Genomic DNA, 24709 nt, shown 5'->3' on the forward strand with positions numbered 1-24709 from the left:
TCACAGAATTTGACCTTTTTTTTTGACCGGAGTTCATAAATAAATAAGTGATTTGATTAGAGCTGAGAAGTGCTGTTGCTGAGGAAAGCTCTTGTGTCCATAGACTTCAAAACTGTCAGATAAAGGCACTCTAAGGATCACTAGTGAAAGCCCAATAAATTTGAATGGCACATACATAGTTAATATGCCTCAACAAATTGCAAGGATAGATTCTTGTTGTCTACATATCAATATTTAATGCTTTCCTGGAAGATGCGCTTCAAGCAAACATCTACCACTAAATGCAGTTTTTAAGGTCTATTACAGAAGTAACCAAGGGAATTTTAAGTGATATGTGGGTGGTGAGACACTATGCAAGAAGTCAGACTAGATTATCTTGTTTCCCTTTTTAGCTTCAAATCAATAATACATAAAGGTTTTGGTTGTGGTTTTTGTGGGGTTTGTTTGTTTTGTTTTTGTTGTTTTAGTTTTGTGTGGGTTTTTTATTTGTTTGGTTTGGGTTTGGTGGTTTGTTTGGTTTTTGTTTGTTTGTTTTTCTTTCATTTTCTCCTGCTTATTTAAATATTTATCCCAAATAGCTGTTCATCATCCACCTTAGTTATTAATGGACTGAAATATACTTCATCACCCTTGTATGATACGAATATTTTGGCCTTCATCTTTGTAAACAGGCAATACTTACCAAGTACTTTTTTATTTTCTGTGTGTACTTAACAGTTTAACCATATCTATCTTGCAAGACATGTTCTAGTAGTTAGGCCTTCTGTTATCCTTAATGTACTTGAAAATTCCTTGTTATCTCCAGTTTAACCTGTCCTACAATATTGTCTGTGCAGTAAGACAGAACAGTGAATACTTATATAAAACAGACATATACAGAACAAGTCTGCGATAAAGAGGTGAAAATGAAGTGTTACTTTACTGTCCCAGTGATAATACTCCTTATGGTACTTGCTTGCCTTTTTTTTTTTTTTTTTTTAAAAAAAATATCTGGCTTAAAATAGTGTGCCAGTATGCAAAACCAATATATTAATAACACAAAACTCATGGTGATGTTAATGTGGGGTCAAGTCTTCTCTTTTTGAGAATTACAGCTAGTAAAAGGGACCTTCTCCAAAAGCCAAATTGCCATGTTCAGCTTGAAAAACCTTTAGAAGATGAAGTTATTTTTCTTTTAGAGCTATAAAGTGATAACTAAGCCATCTGAATTTAGGAATTTGAATCTTTATATTATTATAATAGATCTTTATATTATTTTTTTCCCCTGTTAGGGGAAAGCATATCTTGCTAGATTCAACACCCCAAGATGGATGAGGCCACCACAGCTCCATGCCACAGATCCAATCACAAGTGTGGCTGAATATGCATTATCAGTGGGCATATACACATGGAGTACAAGTATATGCCACATAACATATATTCATGTGTAGGCATACATACCAAGTCAGCCACACAGGTAACACAGACAGATGCAGAGCACTCATGTGAACACAGGCAGTGCCAACAGCCTCATCCTGACCCCTATCTGCCTGAACTGGGTGGAAATCTGCTGGTGAAAATATACATACACATATATATATATATACACATATATATATATATATATGTGTGTATATATATATATATGTATATACAAACACATGTGTGTGTACTGTGTGGATATTTCCAGCAGCTGGGCTCAGTCACTCCATTTGCCCAGCAGCTGCCCCTCGATACCAGTCTGCTGTATTTCTGCACACAAGTTGCAGGTAGAGGCCATCTCGTGTACACACGCAGAGCTATCGGGGTTTCCTTTGGTTCCAATAGCCAACCCCTGCTCTGGGATTTCACCCTGATGGACGCACACACACATAAAGACATTCCAGTCCCACTCCAGTTTCTGACACTGAAGTCCACTCATTTCAGACTCTCTTGGTGCTGCAACATGGACATGTGGGCCCTGCAGCCCCTGGTCTGACCACACACAACCCCAGGCACAGACACACATGCAGAATAGACAGTCCCTCACCTAGGAAAAGAGCTAGAAATAGAGTTTAATTAGAAGGCAGGACAGATTGCACTGATGAGGTGTAGGATGTGGCCAGACAAACGCACCAACCAGCAAACTATTTACACGAGACCAACATTTTTTTCCTCTTATGCCTCTGTTTTCCCCTACTTGTTTGTCCCCAAATCACCTGAATCCATTTCCTCACCTTCATTCCTTCATTGAATATTCCATACTAAGTCCTGTGCAATCCTGAAATGTTCTTCTCCTACACCCCATAATATCGCTCATATAACCTCCCTAAGACCAAAAGGCCTAGGCCCTGGCTATAGTTAGTGGAGGAAAATTAAAAATTCCTCCAAGCAGACAAGTCATTTTGATTCTCTTAAGGACAATGCACAGCCCCGGAGGTGCTTGTCTGTCTCCACTGGCTGTAGGGAGAGCTTGGGCCACTGCCCTGTACTGGGCTTCCTATTGAAATATCATGAAATGAGATGAGCTGAGTCATATTACCTCTTCTCAGCTGAGAATGCAAAAGGGAATTAGTTGGAATAAAAACAGGCTTTTTTGAGGTTTTTTACACCTTTTTTTTTTTCTTTTTTTTTTTCATTATTATTATTATTACCATTTGCTTTAACATATCAGCTAATTTTTTACTGTTGGGTTATTAATTGCTGATTTAGTTTTCTGTGAAAGGAAAATGTTCAAAAGATACGTAAAAGAGAAAAAAGAAACTGAAAGAGTGGAAAAGGAATAAGACAAATCTTCAGATCTGTTTCACTTTAGATCTGTCATAAAGTAACCTTAATTCTAGGCAATGGAATACTTGAGTGCATGAAGAGCTGAAGAGAATGGAAATTAGAAGTTGAAATCCTACATTAGGGTGTCAGAAGCAGGAATGCTCCTGGAAACGATACATTTATTGCTGTACAGTATAGCTGACAATTCCAGATGACTAGAAAAGTCACCTCCATTCCCCCTTTGAGATATTGCTCTGGGCATCAATACAGATTTTTATTGTCTCCTCTTATAGTTGTCAAATGTCAGGATGTTAGACTTCTAATAGGACATGGCATGGGCTTCTGTGATTTCCAGAATAAATTCTAGCTCTCTAGTGTGTTAGAAGTATTTAAAATTAGTAGTTTAGTAGTATATAAAATGAGATGATAGCTCTAGCTCATGGTTCCACAGGTTATTAAATCTATACCTGTTTCCCATTTCATAATTTTTAGTAAAGCCCAAGTCCTACTAAAGAGAGCCTTGCTGCATCTCAGACCTATCATCAATCCATGAGTTTTTGTGACACTTCGAATGCTGGACAAAAAGTGCATTTCTGAGTCAGCTTTCCAACCAGGAACCAATTATTACAGGGAGCTGTGATAGTATAATTAAAAATTTGTAGTGGGTGAAAGGTCTCTCAAACAATGAACTTGTTTCTTACTAGTTCTGAAGAGTCTGGACTGGCCTTAAGGATTCTGCTGAGGAAAGATGACTCACCATGTTAATGAAAAAAGAGGAAAATGCAGGCTGCCCATAAGGTTTGGACAGGGTGTGGGCTATTTGTTCTGTGCTCCCCCTTTTTTAATATCTAAAAGTCATCTATTTGGTAGTTGAATATTTAAAGAAATGTGGCAAGATGTTAATTCACTGTGAATCTAAAGGGACGCTTAGGCAAAACATGAATGAAATAATAATGGACTTCTCAAGTCTCACACTTTTAAAGACTCATACTTTTCCCTCCTGGCTCACACGTCTCTACCATAGCAGCAGCATCTCACAGGGTGGCAGTGAAGCTGCCGCTGCCTCCCCCTGGCTCGCAAACCCCAGGTACCGTGTACAGCCAGGGACATTGCTCTGCCCTGCAAGGGTGAAAGGGACATTTAAGTCAAGCCCTGGGAATATAGAAGTGATATTATAGTCCCCTGCCATCCCCCAATTCTGTGGCCTGCTGCTGAAGTGTATGTCTTTCTTGCAGTTTGGTGCACTGACTAAACATTTATCTTGATTATGATGCCCTGAGTAGCAACCTCACATATTGAGTAAATTTATAGATAAGGGTTTAATAGTAAAATCTTTATCTTTGGTGACCAGTGATAGCACATGAGGAAATGGAATGAAGCTGCATCAGGGGAAGTTCAGTTTGAGCATTAGGAAAAGATTCTTCACCGAGAGGGTGATCAGTCACTGGAACAGGCTCCCCAGGGAAGCGATCACCGCACCAAGCCTATTAGAGTTCAAGGAATGTCTGGGCAGTGCTCTTAGTCATTGCTTTAGTTTCATGTAGTTCTGCAAGGAGCAGGGGGTTGGACTTGGTGATCCTTATGGGTCTCTTCCAATTCCAGATATTCTATGATTCATCTTTTTTGGCAAAAGGTGTTTCATGTTCTAAATAACTTGAATTTGACTGAAGATTTTTAAATACTTCTAGTCAAGTACTTAAAAAAGAAAAAAATAAAAAAAAGAATTTACAAAATCGTTTTCTATGAAGTCTCCTGTTAGAGCTCTCACGATGTCTCTGGGTAGCAATGCTGTACAGCACAGAGAACAGACGGCAGCTCTACAGCAGTGCAGGAGTTCAGATTAGCCGAGTTTCTCTGGGAGTTGCTGAAGTTTACAGTACTGAATTTTTCAGTAGAAGTCAGAAACACATCATCTTTACTAAATAATACATGTTTATTTAGCAACAGCATCATGAAATGACCATAAGTGAGTTCACCTTGCTAAGCTACTTCATCTGTCATCCTGCGCTGACAGTCTTTGTTGTAACTCTGAGATTTGCAGCCCAGCATCATGCTCTATGGCTCCAACATTGATCCCTTTGTACTGCGTGTGAGCGTTGCATTTATTAATGTGTGCATTATCATACTGGTAAGAAAGGTTAACAAAGTTAACTGAGAGCAGATTTTGGCACAGTATTTGGTCCTTTCACAAATAGTTGTTTCATACTATGCTTTTTTTTTTTTTTTTTTAAACAGATATCTTGTGATTTAACAGGTTTATTGTTGTTGAACACTCCTACATCTGATCTATCAAGAGTCCTTTCAGAAACCTTAGTATTAAGCATTTTTGCACCTTACATGCCTTCTGTCTGTAATATGCATATATACATTTCACAATGAAAAGAAATGTAATGCATTCAAAATTTCAAGAAGTGTCAATAGTGTAAATTGTCATAGAATTCTAATTTTATTTCATCCTATGCTTACAATACAGTTTAAGAAATTCAGGAGTGCTCCTGAGTACTAGAATAAAGTTTAAACATTTTCTCTACAATGTATATGTAGGGTGGTACTGTATATCTGAAGAGTATCAGTACACAGGTCATAGGATAGGAGAAAACAATTATTCTGTAGCAAGATATGAATGCTGATCTTTAACACCACGTATTATTTTTTGGCATGTCAAATTACAAACCTTTATTGCCTGAACTGCCTCAAATTCTCTTTGTGCTGAGATCTACATGGGAATAAAACTTCACAAATTGCTTTCTTACTCTTCTCTAAATGGATTCTGATAAATATTTATAATAGCTTCTCACTGCTGAAATATAGATTGTAACCGGCCTTATTCAAAATTCAGTTATTCCTGGGATTAACCCTAAAATCCTATTACCAAGCCTAAAGCAGGAGTAAAAAAAAAGAAAAGAAAGCAACAAAGCTGGATTTAGCTACAAGACGAAAGCCTGATGAATTCAGATCTATTTCACTATTGCTCATTTAATATGTATAGATACAACTGGGTCACCAACCTGATTTAGCCATGAGGTAGAAGTAGCATAGCAACAAACCTCGGCAGATTGAAAGTCAGCAGTAGTAGTATCTGATTAGATCTTCAGCAAGCTACCTATATTTTTCTTGATTTTCAGTATTCCCAGAGTGATTTATTGGTATTTTAAATGTATAAGTTTTGTCTCTGTAGCAAGTTAAATATAGGAATTACTGCTTTGTTCAATTTTATATTATTTTCTATAAATGAAAAACATTTCTGAATGCCTGAAAGTACACAATTTAACACAGTTTGAGGCAAGGTCTCATTTAATGTCAGCAGTTTTTGAGGGGTAGTTTTTTAGGGCATTTTGGGGGGGTTATTTGTTTTGGTTTTTTGCCTAGAAGTATGATTTCAGGAGATTGTGATTAAACATGCTATTTTGAATCTGTAGATATTAGTAAACTAACTGGGATAAGTGAAGAATAGGGAGGCATCGGGTAAAGATGACTGGGAAAATCTGAATTTTTACATAGATTTGGTACTGAACAATATTCAATAACAATATTATCACTTGTACAGATTTTGAAGACGGAGAAAATGTTTAGATGGGGGTTGGTAGACAAATGTTAACTTTTACAGCATTTTCATTATGAGTATTGTAAACATGGTTTGTAAGGCTCTTGGCAACTGAGATACTCATTTTGGTGATATATATCTGGACAAAAATAGATTTTGACCCTTAGGGAGCTGGAACCTCTTGTGTTCAACATGTGCAAATTTTACTTTAGGAAGGAAGTTTGGATTTTGATATTGCTGCTTCTTCACTCATTTGGCATACAGGTGTATTTAATAGTTTTATTTCTCATTAGAAATGTATGCCATTCACAGAAGGTCCCAACTGCCTCCATCAGTAGTGTAAATTTTCCCATTTCTAGAGAGCATTTAGTGCCACCTAGTGACCAAAACCTGAAAAGGTTTTTGAAAGTTTCATAGGTTTTGATTTATGTTGTTTAATTTTCCATTATTGAGATAATTTACAAAAGAGTTTGTTTTTCAGATTGAATTGCAGAGCTACCACTTCTTCCCTCAATTTCTTTGCCTGAAGATTTACATAAACTTATCGCTGTCCTAATCAAATGTTGACTGAAGCTTGCTTTCCTGAACATGTCATAAAAACAATTAAGCACATATATGTAGATAAACATTATATAGAGATAAAATTTTTTAATAAATATCTATATGAAAACATTAGATACAGCAGGAAAGAAAAGTTACTGTTAGAAACAGTAACAAGCACTTTGTGATCAAGATAAACTACTGCCCCAAGATACTACTTTTTAATTCTTTATAACATTTCTTCTTATGCTGCTGTTTCTGATGCCTGTTTGTTTTGCTAATATTACAAGCAATGTGAATTGGAAGACAGTGCAATTAAGGGGATGCTTTGGTTTTTCTTTCATAAAAGAAGCAGAATCAATTTAAATGTTTTCTTTGTATTTAAATCACCTCCTACCCTTGCCAAAAGAATGATTGACACTTGATTTCGGATTTTTATCCATAATATGTCTCTTGAGAGGTAGAGATATATTTAGGTACATAGAGGTATAGGTGGATATACAGAAGCAAATTTGAAACATTCATCAATTTATACATTGACTGTGAAATTAGAGGTTTTTCTCTCACAGTGCAGTAGTCTTCAGAATAAGTCACAGTAGCTGTGTGTGCATTTCGAAGAAGTTTAAGTGAAGAGCTATTTATGAGTAATTTTTGCTGTAAGGATTTGTGCCTTGTTTGACCTTGTGGTATAAATGGCATATAGCAAAATACTAATATCAAGTTAAAGGGCAAATTTGCGAACTGGGAGTTGGTTGCACAAAGGAAAGGGAGAAATCACATTCTGGTGCTCTAGTAGAGGGAAATTGAGATTAAAGCTTCTGGCCGTGTCTTTACCTCACATTTACTTGTTTTCTTCCCTATTGCTTTGCTTTTCTCACCAATAAAATGAGAACAGTTCTGTGCAATTTCACAAGGAGGCTGAGTTGCTCAGTAATGTTTGGAAATGTCTGTGATGCTAAAGTGTGGATGTCCCTGGGAGTTATGTGCTATGTGCTACTTGCTAAAGCGTGTCAACTGAGGAGAGGTCGGTTGATGTCTGCAAAAAGCAGATTTCTAAAAAAAATCTTGATAGAGCAGTTTGCATCTGTTCACCATGTGATATATTGAACTGAATGCAATTGTAGGGGTGGAAAAGGTATTATACATGTTTTTCTTCTCATCTGTTTCATATTTGTTGGTTGGTTGTTTTGTTTGTTTGTTTTCCAGACTGCTTGATAGCTTTTATCTTTCTACTTATCTGTCTCAAATATTTTTCAGTCCATGTATATCCCCCTTCTGAGTACTTATTTCTTTCTTCATTTTGCAGTCTTTTTCCATGAGAGTATTTCTTTCTGTCTGTCTGTCTACTTAATGAAAACACCTCTCTGTAGCACCTCTTGTAATTTATTTTCTGATCTGCCATCGTATCCACAGAGGCCTTAGAGTGGGAACAGAAATAAATCAACATTTCTTTTTCTCTTTCCTTAAATTCTCTAATATCCTGGTGTTGGAGTAAGAGTTCTAATAATATTAAAGAAAAATTTCCAAGCTGAGACTCTAGAAAAGAGGAGGCTTTTAGCAATGCAGAAGTAGCTATTCTAGAATCAGGAGGGTTTCAGAATGACAACCCCTTTTCTTGTCCATCAGTTGACCTCTTGAGACACTGCATTGCAGTGGTCCACGTGTCTGAAGGATCTCACAGCAAAATGCAACTACCCAGGGGAGGGGAAAGTTCTCTGGTGTTCAGGTATTTCACTGCACTTCTGTATAATTTTCCACTGGTTTTGCAAGTTGATCCTTCTCTGAATAGGAAGATAAAGACAAAATTCTCATGAGACTGTCAGATTAGTGCTTCTGTTTCTGACCTTCTCTAGAATGACAAGGTTCAAGCAGTTTTAAACCCCTTTTTTTCAGAGTTGCATGGTCAGAGTTTCATGTTAGGTTGAACTGATCAACTTATCTTTCAAGTCATTGAGTTGCCCCATATCTGGCCAAAGATTATACTAGGTGATTTGAGGTCAACTGACTGAAGTTCTTCGATATGCTTAGTGCCCCAGTAACAGGTGTGGGTATTCCTGGCCAAACCTGTGAATAGGTCTTCATTTCCTCAGGTCAGAGGATCATTCTGGGAGATCCCAAAGGCAGAGGCTATGAAAGGATATAAATATTTGGGTACTGAGAAATTATCTAGGGAAAAATATATTTAGATCCTATGCCTGGCTATATAATTATAAGACAGATTTAATTATATTAATAATTCACGATATTATAAATAAAAGCTAAGTTTGCCCAATTTTCCATGATTTCCAAGTATTTTGCTGCAAGCTCCTTTTATTTTGGCTTAGATAACGAATAAGCTTTTTATAACATAGAGTTGAAAAGCAGAAGCTGTCACTGGTGGTGACATACTGTATAGGATGGCTTTAGATTTTAACAATTGAATGGTTTGCCTCCAAATGTCATCTGTTGTTCAGTAAGTGACTCACTGATCCTGTGGCATTGTACACAAATTCCACTTCTTTTCTTTTCTTTTCACCACAATAGTATTTTTGTGAAGTATGTTTGTCTTTACTGCAATAATTAGGGGAAAATTCCAGTCTGATAAATACCCAACTGACGTTTCATATAGAGGCATTAAGAATATTTTATTCAATAAAGTATGAATTGTAACTAATTCAACTTTAAACACTTGATAGGATTGGATTTTGAAAGAACATGGACTTTTTGAAGTGGCAACTGGTTTTTGAAATTTTGCATCTTCTTTTTTCCAGGCAGATACTAAGTGATTGAGTACATTAACTGTTTTTTCAAGAAGTCATCCAAACATAAATAATCATTATTATGACTCTTAGTAGCCTGGTAATATGTCCAGTAATCATTAAAGGCTTTTTGCAGGTATTTTGGCTTTTGAAATTGTAATGTGTGAAAAATTATTAATGCCACTAGTGCTATTGTATTTCAGATGAGTTTAACTGAAACCTGGCTCAGTTTGTCTAACTCAAAGTTAGGAATAGTCCTGGTATTTGTCATATAGTGAACTAGTCAAAGAGCAAAATTATTGAAGTGTTATAACAAGCCAGTTTTAGGGTGATTTGAAAGCCTTTACACTTGAAATCCTTCAGTTACTTCAGTATTGTACTGGAGTTCAAATTAATGAAATGTAGCCCTGAATTTTCGTTCCCGCTTTGAACATTTTTATCAGTCACATTTCAACCTTCAGACTTGCCTTCAATTCCTAGCAAACAGGTAAATGTTTGGAGGATAGTTGTTCCATGTACTGCTCCCTTTATATATTAAAACAAGTCTTCTCATCTGCTTTGTTGACTGATGTTAACATTAATATTGTCTGATGTATTTCAAAACATCTGGCTCATGTATCAATTAAATCATGTTATTTGCAGACTTGGGTTGATATAACTCTCCATTCTACAAATGTGTTATTTCTCTCCTTCATTTTAAGTCAGCTTTTGTTGATTTTGACCTTGGCCCTTTGTTCACTTTGTATCACGTGTAAGTGCAGCACAGTTTACTTATTAACTGCTTAAGCAATTTGAGCCAGTATTCCTGTCAATTTTTAAAATGTCAATTTTGTATCAATAATTACTAACCCATATGCTAGACACCTGAACTTAATAGAAATAATTATCCTGATACATTTGCAGGACTGCTGGCAAGCAATTTAGATTTGCAGTTTAGTGTTAGTGGCGTTCTAGAGAGAAATTTTCACTTGTCGCTAAATTTTCACATGAACACCTAAACCACTGTTTGCAATAGCCCAGGACAAAGAATGTACAGACCATAAGATTTGACTTATGATTACTTTTTTACTAACTCATTAAATAATATGCATATAATGTCAGTGATGAAGCAGAACTGTGTTTTCACTCTACTTTTTCAGATTAAATTGGCTTGTATCAAGCAGAGCTACCTACCTGAGAGTGTTCTTCTACTGTCCAAGCACAAGACCTGTGCTCTCATCCCATCCCACAGTTAGAATTCATTTTCAGACCTTGCATTTTTAAAATATCTTCCTTGAGTAATTTTCCCATCATCTCTACAAAATTAGGTCAAGGCAAGCTGAAATAATTCTACAAGCACAATAGTGTTTTCACTCCTGCATGGTTAATGCACCTAATAATCATTGGTTGATTTATTGGGCACTTCGGTAAGAAACTACTATAAGAAGCATCGTTGAGTGTGTCAGTGTTTTGCATCAAAGTGAATTGATTACAGTTGTATGATCATTTTGTGGTTTTGCTTAAACAGCAAAACATGCTGCTTAAGCACAGCGAATAAAAAACCCCACATGATAGCGAGGAGAAATGGAAAAATGAATGACCGTAATTTGTTTGAGTCTGGGGAAAGAATTCTTATAAAATGGCTTTAAAATCATTCAATGGAAATGTTAGAGTTCAGCTGGGACTCCTACATTTTAATGACAGTAGAAGGTTGGTCCTACCAAAATATTATTTTCTGGGAAGTATGGCACACATTAAAGGAATATTCAAGCTGAAAATTTGGTTATACCTAGTTCAATTCCATGCATTCCTTTAAAATAAAGGTGAAGTTTGCATTGTGACACTGGGAGAGATGGAAAATATTTTTAATCTTCATTATCTCATCCTATTTTCACACTTTTGTGACTGTAAGTAATTTAGATACACAACACTAATATTTGTAGTATTTTGAAAATTAAAGCCCTGCTAAATAAAATATTACAAAAATTAATAATATGACAAGGTTGCTTATTTTATACAATTGACTCCTCTGTAGAATACTTGGTCAAATATAACATTGCATTTTTCAAAGTTTGCATTTGCTGATGCTTTTTTCATGTTTTTGGAAACAGTTACCCCCTTGTGACACATTGGGAACTGCATATTGACAAAAAGGGGACAGAAAATTTTGTATAAAGTCATTTGAGAATAAATTGCTCCCACTGATTTAAATTGCCTAGGGAGGAAAGACAGAAAATTGGGACAAAGTAATATCTGTCCCTATTAATTAGACAGATGAAGATTCCTATATGGGTATTTTCATAGTGTATATCCCTGCCTAGCCAGAATCAATACAATTTTTTAGTGAATTCGGGAAAACACAATATAAAGTCATGAGCCAATCAGCAAAAGTAAGGTCCCTGGAAAAATAAATGCAAGATGGCAAGCTATTAAGTTAGTTGCATACTACTTAATGCTCAAAATCAAAATAGTAGGTTTTCTTGTACATTCATGCAGGAGTGGCTTGTGATACAATAGTGATATTAGAAGATGAGGCAGGCAAATTTTATGCTTTAAAGTGTCTAGTTCATGGTGCACTTTGCCATATGCATTTTACAAGAATAAAAAATTAGATGTGAAAATATAAGTTAGAATGCAGCACAGGAAATGTGGTTTTTCTCACAGCCCAAAACCCCACAGTTGCAGATCTGTGGCTATTTTCAGGAAGGTCCTGGAACAAATTAGGCCAAGGCTTCTACTGATATGATGCCTTTCCCTGTCAGTCACCTCTGCCATAAGCTGTACTGTATTTGCTGTTATGCATTTGCTCCTACTAAGTCAATAGCAAAAGTGTCATTGATTAAGGTGGATGTTTGACAGAAGTTACTGGTAGTTTATATTTGGTGGGTCCTAAGGACAGGAAACATGCATCTGCATGGATCTGACTCTGGGACATGGAAAATCTGCATAGCTCCTAAGCATCCTATTAACTTGATTTGAATTATTATGCATTATTAAAACTGGTTTGATATTATCAACTTAAGTTCTTTTCGCTCTAATTGTCCTACAATTACAGTGCAAGTCGATGTTTGCTCCTGATAGCAATTCTCTCTCTGTACTTCGTGCCTGGCACTTAGTGTTTGATTTTAGACATGTAAGTAGTCAGAGCAGTTATTGAAATTGATGACCTTATTTACCTTATCTTCTACACAGTACTACTGAACTAATAAGTATTGACACTTAAGCCAACAAAGCTTGTTTTTGAAGTCATTTTAAGGTTTTGCACCAGGGTGGCAGCATAAAATTACATTTACTTTCACTGAAGAGCCCTAGTCAGGAAGAGGCAGAATAATCTGCTTTCAGCTGAAACATAAATTAGGAGGTCTTGATCTTAGTACCTTTACAGAGTTTTTTGACATTCTATTTGCCAGCGACCAAGAAAACAAAACAAAATAAAAACAACAAACCTCACACAAGAAATCTGGATAGATAACACAGTTTAAAAAATAGTCTTTAGTAATATTAGTCAAGAGTAGCATTAATAAAAATCACTGTGTTGTAGTTACAAGGTGATTTTCGTTCAAGTACGGTTCAACCCAGATTATGTACAGTAATTTGTGCTTTCATGCAAGGTTATACTTAGAATTGGACATGCTACAGCTTTTCCTTATTTTTTTTTCTTTTTAAGAGAAGTCTCATCTTTGACTTCAGATAGGTAGCTGAAAAGTGAAACATATTTCTGTGTTACTTTCTACTGGGATATATGTATCTATATATCTATGTATGTATTTTTATACAGAGTCAAATTTTAAAGAGATCATAAACTGATTTCTACTTGTACAGACAACATTTTACACATCAAAAAGAATCTTATATATGTTTCTAAATAATGTCAGAATCTTGTATAAATTATTTTTTCAGGAAGTAGTATTTATGGATGTGTCAGTAAGCGAGCACGAATATGTGTGTTCTCAATACACAAATTTGTTTTATTGATAACAATATTTTCCTATTTACAGCTATAATGTCGTGTGCTTCCTTTGTCTCAAGAATGTATTCTTTTTTCTGTAAGCTACCTGCACTAATTGATTAAGACCTGCAAGTTTCATTGTAAAGTAGCAGGTTTAGCAACACGCTAATATATCTACCACAATATGGAAGTCACCTGATAATTTAACTAATATTTTTCTGTATTTTTTTCTTAAAGTTAAAATAAATAAATGTTTTCTCCTGTTTTTATTTTCCTTACTCTGCATTCTTAGTTCCATTTCATTATATGAGCTTGAAACAAAATTTGTAGGAGTTTTCCCACTACAACAGATGACAGAGAGTGAAGTACTAATTACTTTTGTTTGTTTGTTTTTTCAATGTTTATTGCCCAATTTAAAAATCTTCAGACACTGCTGGACATTGTCAGTGTAGTGGAAATGAAAATCCAGGTGTGACATGCTTTATCTCATCAGTCACAAACCCATCAGCCTTTACTACTTCAGTACTTAGAAAACAAAATTAACTTGGTTTAATACTGTTCCTATTTATTTTACAGTTCAACAATAATGCTCAGAACGTCAGTTGCTTTAATCATCTTGTCCAAGCTAATGTGAGGAACAAGAAGAAGCTGAAAGAAGCTGTCTATAAAATCTCTGCCAAAGGAATTACAGATTACAAAAAAGGCTTTAGCTATGCTTTTGAACAGCTGCTAAATGTAAGTATGAAAGTCATCTCTCTCTGCTATAATGTGAAGAAGGAGAAATGAATGTTCAGATGTCACTGTATGCTCTTCCATCACCTGAGTGATAACTGATACAATACCTTATTTAGCAAGCAAATTTACCCTAACGATATGTCGGCTTTTTTGTTTGGTTGGTTGGTTTTTGTTTTATTTTGTTTTTCTTCTTTACAGATCTCCCAGCAGGTTGTTAAGGTTTGGGGTTAAATTTGAGTTTCAATGTGCTGTACTATTTTTACTTCATTCAGCTATTTTCTTTCATTTGACATGTGATTCTCTGTTGTCGCATAGCTGTGGCTGATTTGCAGGTAGCTTTAAAATGGCTTTATGTTACAGTGTCATCATTTCAATTTTACCCCAATATCTCCTACTAATGCTTAGTTAACCTACAATTCTATACTTATTACAAGTCAGAAATAATTGACCATGGCTTGAGTAGGACAGAGGGGAGAAAATACTTAGTTAATAGAGGAATATTACACATCTGAGAGAATTTTAATTCCTTTCTGTTTTGTGTTTATAAAAAGAATAATTTCCTCAAAAATTAAATTTATTGTTTCCATGTTTCAATGACATTGTCCATTCTAATTTGCACCAAGCACTGGCTTTCTGAGTAGTAATGTTTCCGATTTACCATAAAAGTTGGGGATTTATTAGTTAATTTTTAAGAGTTTCTGTAGTTGTTAAAAACCCCACAAATCTGTATTGACCTTTATAAAGGCTACACATTGATTTTCACGTTAGTGTAAATGAAGCTATACCAATTTACAGAGGTTAAGGATCTACTTTAATAAATATGAAAATTATTATTGTTGTTGTTATTATTATTGAAAAATTTCGAACCCTCTTAAATTCTGATAGAGGAAAAGAAAATATAATTGTATTGTCTCAGCAGAACACTATGTAGGTGAGCAGAGGGATTTGGTGTGGAAATGATTGGGTGCCCTCTGCTGATGGTTTTATAAAACTGCAAACAGGATTTTTAAAAGCTGTGGGACTTTTCCAGACCAGGCTGGGAGGCATTTTCCCTTTTTCTTCATCCATCTCATGCAGAGGCAACCAGCAACACACAAGAAATTTTATCAAATGCTGCTTGTTCCTTACCGTATTTATATTTGATTGACATTATGTATTACATTTAGTGCTGCACCAGATATGTATTTTGTCTACAAGTAGTGTTAAGACCTGAACACAGAAGAAACCTCAAAGTGAACTTGTTTGTAGGACTAAAAAAATGCTTAAAATCCTAATTGGAAGCCCATCTCATAGTGGGGCTGCCTCTCTCATAACTGGAGACAGAGGTGTGATTAATCTCACAAAATCTCTGCAAGCCTGTAAATTATGTTTGGACATTGTGGAAGTGCATATCAAGGATAATAAAGAGATTGCACTAAGTTATAGGAATTACAGTCGTGTTTCCAGATATTGGGAAATCCAGCTGGCAGGAGGAGCAAAGGGCTCGTGATGGAGTTAGTGCCAGATTCTGGTGAAAAGGCAGCATAATAGGATGATATAATACAGGCTTAAACAATAATAACACAGGCATAAAATATGCTTTGGGATAGTTTCCAGTTGTATATTTGTGAATTCAAACAGTCCAATTACTTGAAGCTCCATGGAAATGAAATATTTTTGAACAGCTCAAACTTTCATAATAATATTGTGGATACTGTTTCTGGATGACAGTTATTTTAGAGAATTTTCCTGAATGCCGAAATAATATTTCACTTGTGCCATAAAAAACTTACTGTCTGATGTGTTGCAAGATGGAAATAGACACTTCAGATTTTTTCAGCATGCTGATTAAAGTGGTTGTTATTAATCTGGATGCTATCTTTTTATGCAGTACTTTTCTATTACTTATTATGTTAACTTGCTGTTTCTTTGGAAATAATAATACTTCAGCTTCATCGATTCAGGAGTTGTTTGTTTTTTTTTTCCCCAATACCATAACTATGATTTGTCAAAACAAGAGATCTTGAAATCATCTTTTTCTGATTTGAGTAGTTGATCTTTGGTTTGGTTCACCTTTTCCTTCTTCAGCATCATGAGACTCATAATGAAAAATGTGTCAAATCATACAGTATAATCCTGACCTGCCACTTAATGAGTTGATTTTAGGAATGTGAAACTTGTATAAAACAAAAAGCAATTTCAGGCACAGTATAAAATGCATCATCTTGCTTGTTCGAAAATTTTTTTAAAAAGGCCTTTATCAAGTGCAAGAGAGAAGTAAAAGTGAATAGGTAGACTCAGTTTCATGAATAGGTAGATTCAGTTTCAAGTTATATTTTCCTGAGATTTAAGCCAAGAAGCCAGTTTTTGTCCTGGGGAAGCTGCTGAATAGGCAACATATTGTGCTTCAACTGTGGTCTGTGATGGGAGGGCAGAGACATCCTTAGACTGCTGAGGAAAACTGCTCAGAAAAATGCTAGAATTAGTGCATCGACTTTGCAGAATATTCATTCTCTTAGCCAGTATCTCTCCATAATTATGCAAATGTGTGTGTGTGGGGGGGGGGACGGCAGGAAAAGGTAATTCTGCCTTCTTCTTGATCCCTTGAGCTACTGACCTGGTAAGTTTATTCAACAGCATGCAAAGTTTTTTTTATGGTGGGAAAATACGTGATTTGAGCTTATTCATGTTCATATTTCCAATGTTGTTTAAAGGCTAAAATCTTGGAATTTTTTTTCCATGACATCACTTTAGTGTCTAAACAGTGTAATGGAAGTAAATGCCCTTTTGTAAGTGTAACACTAGGAGATAAAGAGAAAACATTGCAAATTTCTGATATTGTATAAGCATATACTAAGTAAGCCACTTGAAAAATCCTGATTAGTCAGTTAAAACAAAGACTAGGTCAAGTTCACATTGCCTATAATAGTGTTTGTTTCAAAATCAAGAATAAAGTTCTGTAAAATGAGCAGAGTTGGGTCCCCTTCCTTGTCGTGCCTTTGGTTTCCCTCTGATTTTATTTTGGCCCTTATACTGAATCACTGTAGAGTTTATTTATGAAGTATCCAACTCTACTCTTATTACTTTTTTAATATCGAAAAGATTGTAGCCCAAAGCACTATCTTGTATTTCACAAAAATAAAGAAAAAAAGTCATAAATTATTTAATTCCAAACGAAACACAGTGTGCTGATGAGATTGGAGAGGATGTATTGATTTCAAGTGGTTTTTATGTGTTGTTACATGTAAGAAAATCTTTGGACTTGTTTTTCAAAAGCTTAAATACATAGTTATTCACTGAATATTGAACTACCAATACAGATCATCTCTGAGGAATAATTATTCTTCTGTTAGTGTAGTGATTGCAAATAAAGCTTTTATATTTTAGTTTTCTAGGAGCATTACTGAACCATGGAGCTGAAATACTGACAATTATTGGCTGAGGTTTGAGGGCTGCCTTTGGTGTTTCAGTCTCTTTATTACAGAAGAACAAGGAATCAGAGCAGAGAGCAGGATGAAAAGTAATGGAAGGGAGTAGGATAATCTCACCTGAGCACCTAGGTGAAAATTACTATCTGCTCAACAAAGACTAAAGCAAGGGAGAAGTAGGTACTTCAGAAGAATGACTCTCCTATTTCTTTTCCTGACTTTATAGTAAATTCATACAACAGAATTCAGGGTTTTGGGAAGGGGAACTTGAATTTAGTTTACTGAATCTCTAAGGGTTTTACTCTGTCACATCCAGCTGCTCAAAAGTACCGAGACATGACTGACTGGGACCATTTGTATGCAACACAGAGGACAAGGAGTGCTGGCTGTAAAATTCATGAACAACTTGCTTAAATTAGATTCTTAACTTTTAGGGAATAATGAGAAAGAAGATGAATGCCAAAGGAGGAGCCTTTGGCTCCTTTCATAAGGAGCCAAAATTCTTATTAATCTCTCTATTCTGGCTGTGGAACATTTTTATTCCTTTGTACAACCCACTGTGCTTTTCTCAGTGGCTTCACTAGTTACTTTGCTGAATTAGGAGTCAGAGGGATGACTTCTCAGTTCTTTCGGTTCCAGGCTTGCTCTACGGAAATAATGGAACAAGCTCAATTCTTCACCTCTGAGCTGCAAACTAATTAGAAAAGTCAGTGGTGAAAAGATTTTTGTACTCTAGGCAGCTATATCTTGGCTGCAACGTATTACGTAAACCTGATTCTAAGATACTTTTCTGAAGGTTAGCTTTTCATTTCAGTGCATTAAAATAAAAATAATAATAATAGTTATAAACCAGGAAAGAATTTAAGAAGTGGAAAGTGGAGCTTACTTTAAGGAAATGTGATGAAAATAGCGAATGCAAAAATATTTGTACGTTTATAAGGTAGCATGTTATAGATGTACCTATAGGATGCCTACATTATGAGAGTTCTTATTTAAGTGGTCAGTGAACTTGATAGTTTCTGAGAAAAGGAGATCAGCAAGGGAAAAAAAAACACGACAAGACAACATAACAAAAACAACAACAACAACCACCACCAAACAAATGAGCCAAAACCAAACAAAACCCAATATTTCATTAGAGGGTCATTCTTCCCAAATTTCCAAAGTCAGTTAGGATAATAAAAAAGTAAGGGTGAGAAAAGAGAAGAATAAAAATGTTTAGAAGCCCCCACTGTACTCGTGTAGAACATCTGGAGAAGAAAGCTGTGGGATTGATGTGATGGACATGAGCTGAAGAGCTTGCTTTGTGTTGCTGGAGGTGAGAGGAACCACCAGATCACCATTTCTCTGTGTTGGGCCAGATCTAAATGAGTCATCTTTAATTCTTCTGGAACAGAAATCTGTTTTTGCTTTATTTTATTTTTGCTTTTAACTCAGAAAGGGTTGTTGAATTAAATTCTAAAAGACTTGGGAAGTTTTGCTAATACTGTGTTAAAGTAGTAAGCATGTTGATATGAAAGCCACCAAATATAACAGCTGCTATTCCCTAGAGCTTGAAATACAAACTGAAGATTTTTTTAATTATTATTTTTTTTTTATCTCCTACAGCACAGTGTTTCTAGAGCTAACTGCAATAAGATTATTATGCTGTTTACGGATGGTGGTGAAGAAAGAGCACAAGAAATTTTCCATAAATATAATGAAGACAAAAAAGTAAGTGAGATATGAAAGATTTTACTACATAAAATGCAACAGTACCAACAGGGACATTTAAATAAGGAACTGAAATAATTGTTGGTATCTGTATAAGGTACTTTTAAAAATGTGTTAGTATAGAATCTTAGGGCACTTGAAAGTTTCTTAATCTATAACATTACTTTAAAAAAACCCCATGAAATACATTTAATATTTTACACCTTGTGACTTGTTGTCAAGCAGTACAGGAGTATACCATAACCCATAAAGAATTAAACCTTTTCTTGACCTTTATTTCTTGTATTAATGTAGTCATTATCAAGCAGAAAGATGGGTAGTTAAATGATATGAGAAAAATCTCTCTCCTCACTGTGAATATTTTCTCTGTGATTTTGTAGTTCATCAGGCTAAGGAAAGAGCAGATCTCAAGGTTAGAGTCTGAATCTGAATAGATTTGAGCTGGAACAAACCCACATGTTTTTCCCAGTGAGAGTCATTAAATCTTTGAATGTCTCAGCCAGGTGTGGGATGGCTTTTTATTGATGAAATCTGACCTGTGGTTCAACCAGAATTATGGACTTGACATGAGAATGACTGGATGAGTTGTGTTCAGATTAGATTAGATTATTAGCTGTGCTGGTCTGGGGTTTAAATTTAGGATCTAATAAAACTTCTGGTCTGACTTTTGCATACTTATAGATGTAAAAATGCAAAAATGTAGGTGTGTGTGTGAAATAAAACAGCTTTATGAATTGTCTACTGCTACACTTCAGTGCATATCATTATATTTAGAAGATTAATCGCTTCCTAAATTAAAGCTAAATATGAGCTTGATTCACATTACAACTGAGAATTTACTCTTCTAGTGCTTGAGGATGTACCTCTACCTGTTTTTTGTGTGTTCTTGTTTTGTTTTCAAAAAAAGCAGCTAGAAGTTAGATCACAATTCACCAAGATACTCTAACAGTTACCATGGATGCTTATGTATAAGCAATGGAAGTATTTTGTTGCAAATCCTCAAATATTTTAATTAATCCCTTAGAAAGGACAACTAAAAATGCAAGACACAATTTCCATCTCGACCAGTGATTCACCCAGTGACCTTGAATAATCATTTTGTGCCTACTTTATAATAGTGTTTCACACAGAATGATGTGCTGGGGTTTAGTTAATCTTCATGTCTGAGCTGAAAGTACTTTTTAAACTGACAATTACAAGGAAGAAGTGAAATCATAACGATTTGCGATGTGACACACATGGCTGCATTCTGAAAATACGTGCAGAGATTCCTCCTCAAATGTGGACTTTGTGGCTTTTATTATAACAAAAGCCATCAGCTAAAGGAAATACGTGTATAAGGGGGAAGATGTATGATTAATTTCTTATTATTTTTGATTTAATTTGCTGTGTTAGGAGGACAATATATAGTACAATAGTACAATATAGAGTCCAAATCACCAAAAGAGATTTGTAGTGCTGAGATTTGTGGTCTTACATCATGCCTGATGATTGCTTATTCTCTGAAGTATTATATAATAAATGAATATTTAGATATACTTGTTTAAAATAGTTATTTTACTCTATCCTTTAATACTGTACACTTACGCTGCTAAGAATTGGATTTGTTTTATATATACTGCTATATATAATACAATGCACTCTCATTTTCTTGTTCCCTCTAGTGAATGAGGGTTTGGGGGTTTTGTTGCATGCAACAAATGTATAATGGTGATAATGATCACTGTATGGATTTCTCATGATTTCAGTATATTTTCTTACATAATTAAATGCAGTGCAGGTGCAATGCAAGGGAAATTTCCTACACTTGATTTAAGTTCTCTGTATCTACAAATTTAAATCTTAGTAAGCACTTATATTGTGTTACTTGTCCGACAAAGTACTGGGTTGCTAAATGCCATCCCTTTCTGTTGTTGGGTTTTTTGGTTGCCTTTTTTTTTTGTTTGTTTGTTTTTGGGGTTTTTTTGTTTGTTTTTTTTTGTTTGTTTGTTTGATTTTTTGTTTTTTTTTTTGTTTTTTCCCAAGATGACTTTAGAAATACAAGAAATCCTAAGAAAGTTTTTGCAGGTATAACTTGAAGATCCATTTTCTTTCTACTTACAGTTTTCAATCAGTAACAATCTTTGTGATATTGAAACTTCGTGGTATTGAAAGGAAATTTATGATTGAAAAACTTGTAGTGAGATTAGTGAGATTGAATCAGTAAATTCATTTTTAGGAATCATAACACTTCCCCCCACCCCCCCCAACAATCTTTCATTACATTCTAATGCTTTTAAAATTAAGACTAATACAAAACATGCTTGTGGTCACGGTCTCCTTACAAGACTACACTTGATTCCAGAATGATGACATGTAAACTCTCCTGCTGTTCCATCTTTGTGTAATTTAATGTTAATCTTAATCCAGTAGAACATAATAACATAATTGACAGACACATTCTAACATGAAAAAAAACACAGCTACTTTTAATGTTGTAAAGTCATAGTTGCATGGTGTTACCTTCTTAAATTACACAGTAGGCTGCCTTCATTTAAATGGTGAGATATGTCTAGATATTTTGTCTTCATATTTTAATTATTAATTATAATTTCTTTTTTTTCCAAGTAGCCAATTGAATGTAAGACAAATTTTATACTTATCATTTGTAGAGACTATTCAATATATACAAGTGTGGTGTTAAAAACTTTTCCATGTTTTAGCATAGTAGCATTTCATGGTATAAATATGTATGAGCTGATGTCTTTTCTTGCCTGCTCTGCATTTGTTTGAACATTTTTCTTTGTGTTTTCATACAGTATATAAAAGATGAATCTTTGTTTTATGTCACAGTCACTTCCCATCTTAGATACACTCTGTTGTAAACTTACTTTTTTTCCCCCTCGTACAAACAAAAGACCATTCATTCAAATCTATTAATCCTTGTTTTCATCTTCCTGATGTAAAATTTCTTCAGTTCTAAAAGTATTTTCTTCTTTATGTCAGTTACCCTGTAATTCCTTGGCATGAAAGAAGCTTCAATAAGTTTGGCTCATCAGATGACTTGACTTAGTACACTTATTTGCAGTGCCCTTAGTGCAACCTTCAAGCTAAGAAGTGAAAAAATACAATAAACAATTAGGAAGTACTAGAAGAGCAGCCTAGAATCTAGAGGCTGGAAAACTGTCCTCTGAAATTGGGGTTTTCATCTGTTTGAAAAAGCATACAGGTATATTTAAAATAGCTTTCTGTCTTTACAATTCATTTAAAGTATGAATTTGAGGGTTATTATAAAACCGAAGTTTTTATAATTATAAAAGTAATAATTAATAAATAATAATAATTAATATAAAATAATATCTTTATATTAACAATTTTGAGGAGAAACATTCTTAGTTTTCACCTGCTTGAAGTGGAAAATCACAGTTGTGTTTCACCTTTACATGCCTTTTCCCCTTTATAAAGTTAGATTTTATTGTCACATCTTGCTACTCCATGCTGTGCTTGATATTTAAAAAATGGCATGTTTACCTTTATGGTGACATTTGGGGCACTCGCATTAAATGTGTTAAATACCACAAACACACTAAATTTCTGAAATCAGGGTGGTAAATGTTCCTTTTATTTGCACTCATACTACAGATGGCTTCTCTGAAGACAGCAATATAAATTTAATTGAAATGTATGCTCAATAGGTGTTCTTCATCCGGAGAATTTAGAATTCAGGTTGAAAATAGAAAACTAATTACAGCACTTTGGGGCAAATTGTGCACCATGAAATCTGTGTTTTGAAGGATTGCTCAACTTATGTGAGTAGGAAAAGACCTTTAACATACTCCATGCACTTTTAGTTGTTTGAAGATTCCTGGCATAACAGAGGTTTGTGTGGGTCAGGTGAATTGATCTGACCCACACAGGCAGGACAATTCAGATCAGAGAATCTGACCCCTCAGATAGGAGGAAAACTGTTAAGTGGGTCTCATGTCCCATTCCCTCAGAGTTATCTGCTATGATGAGTACAACCTCATTTTGTCTAGATTTTTCTGACAATATCATTTGAGAGAAAATGGCATACAGAGTTTTCCAACAACTCTGTTCTATTCAAAAATCCCTGTATGTGGTGTGCATGGAACTGCTGCAGTGGTGGGAGGTGCTATGTGAGAAGGCTCCAGCTTGATGGAACTCCACTGGGAAGCTTACAGTTGACAGCGACTAAATGGGACACATTCAGCATGTCAATAGAATGATATAATAAAATGAAGTATCTATGAGAAAGCACTTGCAAAACTTTCTTCTAAAACAGGAGAAATTACCTCCCACTGTCATTACCAAAGGAGGGAATATTTTCTTTGTTGGTTTGAATCCACTATTGCACAACTGCAAGTCAGTATAACTAAAAAGAAGATGGTGTTAATGTAGTCAATGGTGTATGAATCATTCCAGACAAGGCTGAAAACATTAGTCCTGACTACAAATGACCGCTGGAAAAGCCCGTGACATTTCCACTTGAGGTGAAGCCATGGGATTCTCATCAAGTGTCAGACTGAATGAATATGATTTTCTGGGGTTTGCTTATAGAGCTGAAAATAGAAACGGCATCTTTCTCATCAAGAAACAGCATCTTTGTGAACACTAGTATAAGCTTTGCATAAAGCTTAACAGCTGTCAAAGCATATCCCAACAGTTCTTGCATTTCTGAATGTGTGATAGACTTGTGACACAGGATATAACATGCAGTAATTAAATTAAGGGTTGACCCCAGCAAAATTCTGGTTTATATCTGAATGGCATGTGGCATAGTTTCCTAGATAAAATTTTAAGCTTTCTGGACTATAGATGGTTCTCAGACCTCCTCTGCATGAGCCTTCTGTGATCTTTAGACAAGCAGGCATTAAGATATTTCTTATTCCTGCTGATAGTCCCCTTATGCTCTGAATTTTCTTGGAGGGATGGTCCAGGAAATCCCATGTAGAAGAAATCTCCCGCTAGCTGCTTAAATTGGCTCCCTGGCTCCTTCTCTAATCAGTTCTGTTTTAAGAGTGTGTCATCTTCCAGCTGTTAATTTTAATTCATCATATGTACGGTGACATGCGTAAGTGGTAAAGCTAAAATATTCTGGGTGAAACTTGGGTCAGTATTTGTATATTCCACAATCCATTCCTTTTTCTTTCCAAGTGAAAGTGGAAACTATGTTATTAGATTGCTTACTGAAGATATCTCTTATTCTTAAGGCAAATTATCTATTTCTTACCCACTTTTTAGCTCCGCTTATTCATGAAGAGATTGCAACATATCCACTGCCCCAGCTTCTGAGTTCCTAAGACAGATTAAGGCTCCTACATTAATGAATTTAAACATTCCTTATCAGCAGTCTTCCTTCTGTGATACTCATTATCCA

The 24709-nt window shown here is 35.2% G+C and overlaps 1 protein-coding gene across 8 annotated transcripts in view; it reads left to right on the plus strand.

Annotated features, from left to right (window-relative positions):
* The window catches only part of CACNA2D1 (calcium voltage-gated channel auxiliary subunit alpha2delta 1), a gene marked incomplete at its 5' end in the record, with an annotated part of 394641 nt that overhangs the window by 296500 nt on the left and 73432 nt on the right, over window positions 1-24709 (plus strand). For all 8 annotated transcript variants that reach the window (XM_080363990.1, XM_080363991.1, XM_080363992.1 and 5 more), the window contains 2 exons: window positions 14054-14212; window positions 19228-19332. In XM_080363990.1, the coding sequence (XP_080220116.1) occupies window positions 14054-14212; window positions 19228-19332 (264 nt within the window). The remainder of the gene's footprint in view (window positions 1-14053; window positions 14213-19227; window positions 19333-24709) is intronic.

Source organism: Nesoenas mayeri (genome assembly GCF_963082525.1).
Source record: "Nesoenas mayeri genome assembly, chromosome: 1".
NCBI lineage: Eukaryota > Metazoa > Chordata > Aves > Columbiformes > Columbidae > Nesoenas > Nesoenas mayeri.